Below are 13,404 nucleotides of genomic sequence, written 5' to 3' on the forward strand. Positions count from 1 at the left end.
ACAAAGTGCATTATAGATAGATATATTGTTAACAGCAAGAGTGTTCAGTAAAGTAATATGGCGTCACAGGGATGGGCCAATATCTACGAACACATCACCATCACCGAAACACAATTTTGTCATGAATCCATCTGTGTCCTTTGTTTAATATGCACATAGACCAAGGTGAGCGACACAGGCTCTTTAGAGCCTCTAGTTTGGCTTACATCTCTGAAACCAAAGCATTCAGAAATAATCTGACTGTAATAAAATTGTTTGTCAACAACTATCTGCCCTGAAATTTTCAGATGAATCAGACAACCTGTTGTTAGGTTGCTGCCACTGAATTGGTAATTTTAAGGAAATTTTGCCGTTTTTGGTTATTATCTTGAATATTATTATATATAGAGATACACTGTAAACAGCAATAATGTTCATCAAAATAAGATCTACAAATATGTTAATTGAGCAAAATGGTCAGTTTACCCCGTAAGGAGTTATTGTCCTTTATAGTCATTTAAAAAAAAATCGTAAATTTTTGTAATCTTTTACATAAGTATTCTCCTCTGAAACAACGAATTTGTCCAAAATCATCATAAGGGTATATAGTTTTAAAATTGTGTCCAATGACCCCGCCCGCGAGCCAAGATGGCCGACATGGCTAAAAATAGTACATAGGGTAAAATGCAGTTTTTGGCTTATATCTCTGAAACCAAAGCATTTAGAGCTGACATGATAAAAATTTTCATTAGGTTGCGATCTATCTGCCCTGGAATTTTCAGATCAAATGGGTTGCTGCCCCTGAATTGCTAATTTTAAGAAAATTTTGCAGCTTTTGGTTATTAGCTTGACTACTTATTATAGATAGAGATAATGTAATAATGTACAGTAAAGTAAGACCTTAAAATAAGTCATATGACCAAAATGGTAAATTGACCCCTTAAGGAGTTATTGCCCTTTATAGTCATTTTTTTTTTTACAATTTTCATAAATTTTGTAAATTTTTACAAAATATTTGCCACTACTGTAACTACTGGGTAGGGTTCTCCTCAGTTATTGATAAGTTTTTTTTATAGGCATGGAGATAATTGTAAGCAGCAAGAATGTTCAGTAAAGTAAAATCTACAAACACATTACCATCACCAAAACACAATTTTGTCATGAATCCATCTGTGTCCTTTGTTTAACAGAGGGACTAAAGATACCAGACTCATAAATCGAAAAAAAAAACTGTCAACGCCATGGCTTAAAATGAAAAGACAAACAGACAAACAATAGTACACATCACACAACAAAGAAATCTCAAGAATAAGCAGCACGAACCATACCAAAAACTCGGGGTTATCTCAGGTGCTCCAGAAGGGTAAGCAGATCCACATAGTCATAGACCAAGGTGAGAGACAGGCTATTTAGAGCCTCTAGTTTCTGTGACTTTTTGTCCTATGACTTTCTGTCCTAAATTCGTCTTAGACATGTCAGTGCCCCTCTTTTGGTCCTCGATGCTGTTCGACTTTGTGCTTGTTTCGGCTTTCAAACTTTTGTATCTGGGCATCACTAGTAGATCTTGTGTGGATAAAATGCACTTCTGGCGTATTAAGATTTTCAACTTGTTGCCTTTTGTTGGCTGTTGTTCGTGTGTTTCTTTGTCAATTGTATTCTCCAATTTATTTATATTGTAGTCCTGTGGTGTGGAGTTGCCATCTTAATGTTATATTTCACATGGCTATAAAAGGGGAGGTTTTGCATGCCACAAAACCAGGTTCAACCCGCCATTTTATTTCTTTAAAAATGTCCTGTACCAAGTCAGGAATATGGCCATTGTTATATTACAGTTCGTTTCTGTAAGTGTTACATTTTAACGTTGCGTCGTTTGTTTTCTTTTATTTTTTAGTGTAAATTCACATTGCGATAAGACGTGTCACGGTACTTGTCTATCCCAAATTCATGTATTTGGTTTTGATATTATATTTGTTATTCTCGTGGGATTTTGTCTGTTGCTTGGTCTGTTTCTGTGTGTGTTACATTGTAGTGTTGTGTCGTTGTTCTCCTCTTATATTTAATGCGTTTCCCTCAGTTTTAGTTTGTTACCCCGATTTTGTTTTTTGTCTATGGATTTATGAGTTTGAACAGCGGTATACTACTGTTGCCTTTATTTATAAAAATATCTGGATAATCGATCCGCCACAGTTATTGATAAATGCGTCCAACCAGAAGTTTAAAAAATGTAAGGAAATTGTACGCCTCTTGTTTGTTTGAATCGGTCACTAATTAGCGACAACAAGAAAAGATCAGTTTCGGATCTTAAGTCAGACTATTTAGTTTAAACATATTTATTTATAGTGGATTGGGAAACAAGTTTTGCAACTTATATTAATCCCTTTCCACTTTGCGGGTGCGAGTGCTGCCTTGTAGCGGCATTAGCCTGCTCTTTTTCGAAATCTACAAGGGTGTCTTTAACGTGCAAGAGATATGGCTCTCTCTTAACACGGGTCAGCCATTTATCGTCCCCTTCCGACGGACTATCATCGTTTCCTCGAGACCATACTCGCAAATGGTGTCAAGGGAGAGCCGAAAATTCAGTTCCTGAAATTTTCATCCCAATTGGGAATCGAACCAGGAACCTTTGTGTTAGTAGTCCGATGCACTAACCACTACACCACGGCTCTCTCTAAGTCAGACTAAAAGTTGTGATTTCATATGTATACAATGTTGTCATACAAAATATCATAAATTTGACTATGATCTTTCTATTAGTAGATTAGAAGCTTATGCAAGTAAAAAATTGTTGATGGATGGCGTAAATGTAGAGAAAATATTGCTAAGAAAAGAACCACTAACACAAATTATTGGGGAGACAAACCATACATATTCTGCAATGAGCTCTTTGGTTGAAGACATGGTTTCTAGACAAATATTAAATGAACAAAGCATGATTATTAAAGAAAGAAACCCTGTCCAAGTCTCAACAAATGGAAATTGTCTCTTCAATTCTTTGTCAGTGGACATGTGTGGCAATTAAAGTTTTGCAACAAGACTGAGAGTTTTGACTTGTATAGAGATCGTGTCAAATAAGCTAATTTATGATACATCTAAGCACAATAGACTAGAACTTGTCTCACCATCATAATGGGACAACAAATATCCCATGGGACTACAATAATCCCATGGGACCAAAAAAAAATGGTCAATCCCATGGGATTTTGCCCTGTCCCATGGGATATTGAAAATCCCATGTTTTTATAAATCAAATAGCAAAATAAATATAAAAGTAACAGTAGAAAACCAATGAAATTATTGAATCCCATGTAATTCCGCACATTTTGGTTATATACATGATATTGTAGCTCTTGTTTGAGGCGGTGGCGAATTTGCAAATGAGTGTTTTGCAAATTAAAAGTGTTCAGTGTTATATGATGAAGCTTGTAAGGCTGCCTCAAAAAATAGAGCATTTTCGTCCGCATAGTATTAAGCAAATGAATCAAAATATTATATTCCATTATGCCCGCTCCATATATATCTCCATTCGTTTATTCATACTTTGACTTTGATGAAAACAGATACATACATTATCTTATACATATTCTTCATATTTAAAAATAAAAAAAGAAGCTCAATCTCTTTCGCAGTCTTCACAAATGTTTAATTTCTTCATCTACCAATATACTAATATAAACTTCACAATCTCTTTCTTTCTCACAAATGTTTCATTTCTTCATCTAGAGTGGGGTGCGAGTCATTTTCGCCATATCTTCCCATATTTTCCACAGTTTATGTTCAGGTCTATATGTTTTTGAAGTATACTGATATTTCTATATGAAGATAACTTCAAATGCAAAATATTCTTAAGCTTGAAAACGTGTTTGTTTGAAAATAATCATCTGAAAAGTTAGATTAAAGGGTGTTTGAAATTGCTTAATGTTTTGTAAATGGGGGACACATATGTGAGCCAAAATTTGTTCCTGTGAAAAAAGTTCCAGTGGAACTAATATCACAGGAAATATGTTCTGGGAGAACTTTTTTCATAGATAATTTCAATATAATTTGTTCCATCTCTATGAAATAAGTTCCACACTTTACCTGGTGAAATAAGTACTGTGTTGGTGAAATTTGTTCCTTACCTAGTGAAATAGGTTCCAGGTTTATGAAATTTGTTCCTTACCTGGTGAAATAAGTTCTGGGTTTGTGAAATTTGTTCCTCACCTGGTAAAATAAGTTCCTAGTCTGTGAAATATGTTCCACTGGTTAAACAGGTTATCTTATATACTGAACATTTGTCATCAATGAGTTTAAAGTTATCATTCAAGTGCATTATAAAAATAAGTATAATATATTGATAATACAATAAATGAAAAATATAAATCATCCAAAAAGAATCTTGTGGACTATAGCAAATGTTTAATTATAAACGTAATTCATCAAAATCAAAATTAAAAATATCAAAATGACAGTCCCACTTTGAGCCAGAAAAGAGAAAGATAAGAAAAAATCTTTCAGAAAAAATTAAAGTCAAAGATAACATGAACATATGAACTAACTGTTCCATGACAAGTACATGTATGGCTAGAAACAGGGCCATGACAGTTAACAGGAACCACGCAGGAATACCACATAAAACATAGATACAAATTATGATAAATTACCATCACTTTATCCTGTAAAACTTAACAGTCTTGCCTGCAATTACACATGTATCCCATGCCAGCACACTCAGTACAGCATTTAGCTTGCTTTATAATTTAAGTGTAACAAGAAAATGTTTCGCTGTGCAATATGTTGCAAAGGTACTTATTTCAGTGAAAATAGGTTTGAGAAGAACTTATTCATTGATTTCTTTGACATATGTACATATTGGTCTTAAACTAATATCACAGGAACTTATTTAAAACTCTTAATATTAACTGGAACAAAATTCATGGAGCTATGATATTTGTTCCGGAACTTATTTCATATTTGGTCTAAAAATTAGTTCCGGAACAAATTTTACAGTGTTGGAACATATTTTCTGTGATATAGGTTCCGGCGGAACATATTTCCTATGAAATTTGTTCCAGAGGAACAAATGTCACACCGGAACATATTTTTTGTTACACATATGCCGTTTTTATACATCTATTTAAACCCAAATAACTGCAGCTTTAAACAATATTTTTCAAATCAATTTCATTATAGATGGCAATAGCAGACATTTTAAAGGTGTACAGAACTGTAATTTAGGGCAATCAGTCAAAGATTTACTAAGAAATACCGCAATTTTGTCGTAGTTTAAAATAAAATTATATTTGTTATAAAAATCTTAGTTACCGGCATATTTCTTCCATTTCAGCCATCTTTTGAAGTATTTACAACTCAAAATTATAAAACGGCGAAATTGTGTCCCCGGCGAATATGGGCACCCCACTCTATCTATATAATAAAACATTTTAATTAGACATATCTGCTCGTATATTTAAAAAAACCCATTAAAAACAAATTTCTTTATATCTAATAAAAAAAATGTTTTCTTGTCGCTAAATAGTCTTTTTGTCGCTTCTTGTCGCTAAAATAATTCTTGTTGTCGCTTCTTGTCGCTTGTTTACGCTTGTTGTCGCTTCTTGACGCTTGTTGTCGCTTATTAGTGAGACCCGTTTGAATTAGCTCCCCTTTTGAATCTTCATTTCAGAAAAAATGGCAGACCAAAACGATTGGAGAAGCGAAACTTTTCGCCGAAAAGTTATACAGCAGATGTAAGAATAACAGAATCACATAAACAGTGAAATTAACAGATAATCAAGTATTAAACTCTCATGTAAACAATCTTTGGATTATGGAACACCGTCATGTCGATTTAGCTCATTTTTTGAATAAGATGGAAACATCTCATAAATTATTTACTGTTTTAACTTTTAGTCATGTTAGACATTTCTAAGAATGACATGTTTTCAGGAAGTTAAGACATTTCTAAGAATGACATGTTTTCAGGAAGTTAAGATTTATAACTGTTAACAGTGTATCATATCTTATATAAACCTTTCACTGTATCTTGAGAGCCCTGTATCTTGAGAGCCTTGTTGTAAATATTCAATGCCCGACAAATTATGGAATCTTTAATTAATTTAATACAAAGAATACTCCAGCCACAGAATCCCATTGTAGCGAGAGGATACATGTAGTGAAAGCCCAATTCTAGTCGGAGATACTGCGCTACGATTTCACAGACATATTACTACGACCTCACTACTATCATCTCGTTCTCATAGCGATCCTACCACGCTTCTACTATAAAGTGTCGGGTGGTCCGTACCCGAGTTGATTCTCAAGATCTGAGACTAAATGTATAGTTTCTTTTGTTTACAATGCCTTTTCAACTCTCGGCTCATAAACGCTCCTCCAGCTCAAAAAAATATTCAGCCCAACTGGCTTACTGGCTCTATAGGTCAAATAAATTATAATATCAAGATTTACTTGCATACTAGCTCTGTAGCTCCTAGCTCAATAGACTCACTGGCGCTGTTGCTCCACTGGCTCACAATACTTCTAAGTTCTACCTCAAATATTTGGTTCAACAGGCTCTTTCCGCTATGTTTTTATCTGAATTAATGAAGCTCTCTTAACGCTATACATGAAGCTCTTCTGCTTTTCTCAATACACCTCACTTACAGCTTAAGACAATTTTTCTGCTAAGTTTAAGTTATTGGAAAGACTTGAGCAGTCAATTCTATGTTTGGAACAATAAGCAAGTATTTATTTTATATGTGTGATTTGATCGAAATAACGACCCTAACAAATGGAAGTGTTTAACCACCTTGACTGTCTATACAGCACTCGCACAGTCGGCTTACCGACCCTGACTGCTGACAGCTGTTTACATGTATATACCCCTGGATGATTGGGATAAATATACCACTTTTGGACAATACTATTACCCGTTATTTGACTGTGCCATATAGAGCATATTATAGAAACAAGGGATGTAAAGTTATTAAGCGATAACATCTTATCTCAAGGAAGATATTATGGTACCATACCTGCCAACTTTCACGATTTAGGCGTGTATTACACGATTTTGACCCTTTGTCACGATTGCACGATCGTGATCGTGAAAAACCCTCTAAAACACGATTTTGTGAAAATCTACACGAAAAATATGATGGTTCCCGATTTTGAACTGTGTCCAAGGAAGACATTCGTGTTCAGCCAATCAAATTCTATGTTTCTCATGATCAAATTAATCAGCCAATCAAAAACGTGTTCTCTCAAGATAATTCTAACATCCTAGATTTTGAACTTGTGTTGATTTCCTCTGTTCTTTTTAAATCGTAACATGGCAAATGGTTTTTCACCTGCAAGGAGGTTCTTACACAGAATAAGAATAAAAGCATGGTTGATTGACAAACTTCAATGATGCAGTACTACCATAAAGATAATAAATAGTAGTTTATTCACTAATTTATTGATATTTCACTTGAACAAATGATATGTATTTTATTAAAATACCAAATCATTTAATGTAATATTCTTTATTATTTCATATGGACAAAACAAAAAAAAACACATGAGGAATCCCTTAAATGAGGGACTTCCCTTATTAGTCAAGGGGTCATTTTACTTCTGTGAAAAATAAAAATAAAAATGTAGATTTTTATTTAACTTAAAAATGGGAAATTCTGACATTATATTTAGAACTACTTTTCTAAATGTAGGGTCCAATTATTTTGAAAAATAAAGAAGATATACATGATATATTAGGCCATGAACATATCATAATACTTGGATATGTGTTGACCATATTATACCAGATAGATCTTAAAAGATGTATAATTCTTTGGGAAAAGTTACTTCAAATAATATGAATATCACTCAGAAAATGTGCTCATTTTTACTTAAAAAGTGGTTTTTAATGTCCTTACATTGAGGGGATACCCCTAGGTGTTGTTCCCAACCTGATAAAGGTCTTTCTTTGTGCATAATTTTAAATTGAAAAAAGTCAGCAATTATTTAATATCCTTACACATGAAATTAATTCCTGGTCTTGCAGCTACATGTTCATCTTTTCTACTGATATATAAAAGTAGCAAATAAACTTAAGAAAAAGGCATGTCAGCTCATCTTACAAATATGACACTTTTTATAGACCACAAAACAGCACATGCAAAATAGTCGTCGCAAAGAATTGTAACCTTTGAAATTGACAATTTGTTGTCGCGCACTAAAACCCCCATGGGCACTTTCAAAACTTGGCAGGTATGTGGTACCCCATGTCAGACCATAAAAATACCAATTATATTGTAAATGCATCACACGCCAATCATTCTTTATACAATTTACATGTAACTCTTACGCCAACTGTTTATAAAATAGTCAGAGATATGCATAACCACTTGAATCGGAAAGTAGAATATAGTACGATATAATACAACTGTTGGTGACCTTCTTCTGATGTCTGGTCGGGTTGTTGTCTCTTTGACACATTCCCGATTTCCATTCTCAATTTTATTCTACAATCATTTACACATACATGTATACAAAAATTAACAACAAGGCCATGAAGAAATTTAAGATGGCGTAGGTCCCAGTCCTGTTGGAATCCTCCTGGGTTATCAACCATAAGGCAGCCTTTATGCTTAACTTTTGATGCCTGAAGCTCAATTTTGTTTTGAAAATTTTTGTTGGAACTTGGATGTTATATTGCCATATTGGCTTTTAGAGAAGATTTTACAGGCCTGAAAGCAATTGAATTACAACTTACAAGCCAATGCTTTAGGACTTGTGGTTAAGCATGAAGACTGGTAAGGAGATTCCAGTGTGGTCCTCATGATCAGTGCTAGTTAATCAGTGGGCCCTAGGCAATTGGGAAAAATGTGTTGTATGAAAATGTAATGTAAAAAAATGTATGAATTGGGAATAAATAAATCATTGTGTTCAACATATTTATAGGATTTCGATACATTTTTGTACAAGAAGATGTGTTACGAGTACCAATAAGACAACTCTCCATCCAAGTCACAATTTGTAAATGCTATTTATTATTTTAGTTTAAACATATTTTTTTTTATAGTGGATAGGGAAACAAGTTACTACAACTTATATTACTGTGGATTCATTTATTTTCGTGGATATCATTTTTCGTGGATTGAGAAAAACTTGCATGTTCGTGGATATTTTATTTCGTGGTTTTGTAAAACTTTGCAGATAAGCCTATAATAAATTTGTTATTCGTTGAACATTTGATTTCGTGGTTCACCTGTACCCACAAAATCCACGAAAATTGGTATCCAACGAATAATAATGAATCCACAGTAATCTCTTTTCACTTTGCGAGTGCGAGTGCTGCCTTGTAGCGTCATTAGCCTGCTCTTTTTTGGAAATCTACAAGGGTGTCTTTTACGTGCAATAGACATGGCTCTCTCTGAACACAGGTCACATATCGTCCCCTCCGCCAGACTATTATTATTTCTGAAGACCCTACTTGCAAATGGTGTCGAGGGAGAGCCTAACATTCAGTCCCTGAAATTTTCTTCCTGAAGCAGGGATTGGACGAGGAACCATACATGTGTAAATAGTCTGATGTCTCCTTTACTTTCATGTTCTAAATTGAACATTTAAATCAGTCATACAACCCTGAGATTTATTGCAAGTTTTCTTGCTAGTAAATTTCTCTTAGACACTTATATGGCAGTGATATTGTTTGCCTTAATTATAAATAACCGGAGAATAAAGGCCTTTTCCCCTGGAGAAAAATCCCAATTTGAAAAAAAAATGGCTTAAAATTATTCCCAAAAATACACCTTTTTTCCCAAACAGTAGTAATTGAACATGGATACAAACTGAAAAACATTCATTTAAAAAAATTTCATGTCTAAAATGACTATATGTACAGATTTTAGGGTCTATTTATGTATCATCACTGACAATAAGGGGTCTTTATATTTCAAATGAGAGTTTACCTCTTGAAAGGGGGTCTGCAAATTGAACTTACAGTCAAATTCATGATTTATTATACAATTGTAAATTTCCCAATTTGATAAAAATGATGCATATTTTCCCAATAAAAAAGGGTAGAGGTAGTTTTGAAAAAAGCCAACAATATCACTGTATGGCATGGTATAATGTTTTGCAGTGCTTAGTTCTGAGCTAGAGTTGACAACTGTCACTGATTATGGTTGCACTCAGAGTGGGATTGACAGTCAGTCACTCTTTGTACATGAGCAGAGTTCATTTTAAATGAATTATGCTCAGGTGTTTGGGTAGAATCAAATTGTTTAGTGTTAGTATTTGGGTTTGAGCCTTTGAGGTGACTGATTTAGTGCCTTTATCCATCACAACCACGCTTCATCCTACTCTACATTTGTAAAGTACATGTAGAAACATTTTTCATTCAAAATATATTAGTCCCTGTTACATGTATATCTTCAGTTCAAATTTTTGATTTTTTTTTAAAGCTAAACAAGTTTTTTACAATCAGTGGCATCTTTGCAATTTTTTTTTAATTTGCAAACATGTAATATTTTGAATAATGAGATGACATGTTGTATATTTGGCATGCTCAATTCACAGCCAAAAGAAAAAAACCAAACCTGCAAATCTTTGCTCAGTACGACATTACCTCTAGAAAAAATTACTTGTGAGAAAATAATGAAAAACCTTTTAGTTTTTCATGTTGGCATGTATTTACAATGATATTCAGATAGTAACATATGTACAGCATCTTCACTTCATATTCCAAATTCTTACCGCTAACCAGCAGACGTCATCCAAATGCTGAACAAAGCTTACCCATTGTAAAAACTGGTTTATGGTCAAAATATAGTTACTTGTATTCAATATGATTACATGGGGAACAGTACAACAACCTATATTTTGAACCAAATCATATGAACAAAAAAATTATCATTTATCTTTTTGGGGAAAGACGGCTTCAAGCCGTCAATCCCCTATAGGTCTGACAAGAGTGACATCCCCTCACATCATTCATTTTGTTTTTATAGTGCGGCAAACCCCCCAACAAATCTTTATACTGAGATTGATGAAAAGGAAACACACAAATAAATAAATTGACTTTAAAACACTTTTCTACACATTTCCCTTCTGTTTCTGGCGAAATTATCGTATTTTGAGCTCTCCTTTACACTATTTACATTTCTTTTACAATCCGGAAAAATCAGTATGACATGATATTCTAAATACATGAAATATATCCAACCTAAATTATATTTTAAAATGACGTCATTGTTGGAATGCCACACCTATGCAGAAGCAGGGATATCCTTCACTGGTTATTTAATTAAATCATTCTCACAGATCGTGCACTAGTTATAAATTGGTATTTGTTAAATTTTAACATAATTATGTTTGCTGTAGATGATTCAAACATCAACATGCAATACTTTAATTTGTAGGTCAACAACTTTCAAAGTAAACAAAGTTCGTGGAAATACAAGAGATTGGGGAGAGAAGCGATTTTTTAAATTTTTTTTGTAAAATTCTGTTATGTGAATCTTCCTCAAAATCAGGAGCACCTCAATTGATGAGTAATTATCCACTAAAATAGAACTTAAAATGTGACATTTAGTTTATGATTAGTAGTCTTCCAATAAACTAAATTGTGTGTACCAACAAACAGTGACAAATAAATCATTGAAATGGTAAAAAAAAAAAGTTGCATTTTATATTAATTCATGAAATTTACAAATATTTCAAAATGTAGGATCTGGAAACAAGCTTCACACAGTTTACATCAATCATATTGTTTTTTTTATTAGTACCTGTATCCCTGTGATGAGAGTTGTAACTGGGAACTTTATCAATAGAAATTTAAAACTGAATGGATTTTCAGTCCTAACTAAATTCTTAAGAAAATAATTAAAAATCTTAGAGTACTGTCACAAAAAAATGGAAAATGGCCTAGCCTGCAGTTCAGTGGTCCACAATTAAGATTTCTGAAAACATTGTAGTTGTTGTTAAATGACAGAATTCAGTTGAATTTTACATAATTAACTATCAACTTTAATCGAATGTTTAGATTTAGAAGATGCAGATCTCTTCCATTGGTCCAAATAGAATCCTAAACTAAGGAAACAAAATTAAATTAAACAACAATTGACTTCAATATTGTCAACCTTTCTACATGTTCTAGCTGTTCTTTTTTCATTCTTTATATGAAGACTATCAAAAGATACCCCCCCCCCCCCCCCCCCCCAAAAAAAAAAGAAGAAACAAGGGCCGTCTTTCCCCTCAGAGCTATTCAGCTCTAACTTTATTTTAACTTGATTGAATTGGGAATTTTACATGTTCAATTTGGAAATTTTTTAAAGGTATTTTCTGATTGGGAATGGGGCCGATATTCTGACCTAAATTAAAGGCAGGATAATCACTGAGTTGATGAACGAGTAACTCAGTAAAAAAACAAGGATTACCATTTTCATGCCGCTCACCTTACCACATAAATTCAAATCTCAGTGAGTGTGGTGCGATTGTGATCTAGATGTGACTTGATGTTGGCCTCAGTAAATATCAGTTTTTCAAAAGTCAGTTAAACCTTATACTTAATACTAAAACAAAAGACAGTTATTGTTTTATTCAAAATTCTGAAAGAAAACAATGTATTTAATAACATATTATTACCAAACACAAACTTACTTCAAACATTTTACCATAATGTTACATGTGAAGGCGTGTGAAAAGTAAAATCACAAAAAAAATGAACTCTGAGAAAAATTCAAGACAGAAAGTTCCTAAGCAAATGGCAAAATCAAAAGCTCAAACACATCAAATGAATGGATAACAAATGCAACTGTCATATTCCTGACTTGGTACAGGCATTTTCTTATGTTGAAAATAGTGGATTGACAGTTAGCCAGGTGAATATAACTTTCTTCAGTTGAATATGCTCTTTATTCAAAATCCAATTCAATTAGAGAAACCTACTGAAATAATACCAATATGGAATAAAACAGTTTATGGATTTAATTTTGTATGCATATTCAGGACAATGAAATTTTAATGTGATGTGATAACATTTTATTAAAGTAGACAAACACACTGAGTCAGCTTTTTTGTAGGTGCACATGCAAGGCCACAAATCAGCAGTCTTCAGAGTAATTATAAACATGAATCACTATTTGCTAATGAAGGATATTTATCTTTCTTACAGAGATGAGGCAGTGAGACAATCAGCCACACCAATGACTAAATCCAGTCTAGAAATGGAAAACCATGTCTTTATGAAGGCTAAATCAAGGGTAAGTTTTGTAAAATTGAAAAATAATACTTTCAATCGATGCTCTATGCTCAATGTACATTTGACAATATCTTTATACTAAGTGAAATTAGGTGTTAAATGTTATATATGGTATAATATAATGCCTACAATGTTAGAATCAGTATAGAGCATGGCACGATAGAATAATATGTCTTCTACTAGGAAAAATTGTTACTTTGTACTTTGAA

General features: G+C 33.2%; 1 protein-coding gene across 4 annotated transcripts in view; it reads left to right on the forward strand.

Moving 5' to 3' along the window:
• Positions 1–5,594: 5,594 nt before the first annotated feature.
• The window catches only part of LOC139527666 (mediator of RNA polymerase II transcription subunit 15-like), a 114,385-nt gene continuing 106,575 nt past the window's right edge, over positions 5,595–13,404 (forward strand). For 3 of the 4 annotated variants that reach the window (XM_071323230.1, XM_071323231.1, XM_071323232.1), the window contains exons 1-2: positions 5,595–5,702; positions 13,109–13,196. In XM_071323230.1, coding sequence (XP_071179331.1) covers positions 5,644–5,702; positions 13,109–13,196 — 147 coding nt within the window. In that variant the 5' untranslated portion in view covers positions 5,595–5,643. Of the gene's footprint in view, positions 5,750–13,108; positions 13,197–13,404 lie in introns of all 4 variants that reach the window. The other variant, XM_071323233.1, reaches the window with a different exon arrangement.

The sequence above is a fragment of the Mytilus edulis genome, chromosome 6, assembly GCF_963676685.1.
Source record: "Mytilus edulis chromosome 6, xbMytEdul2.2, whole genome shotgun sequence".
Lineage (NCBI taxonomy): Eukaryota > Metazoa > Mollusca > Bivalvia > Mytilida > Mytilidae > Mytilus > Mytilus edulis.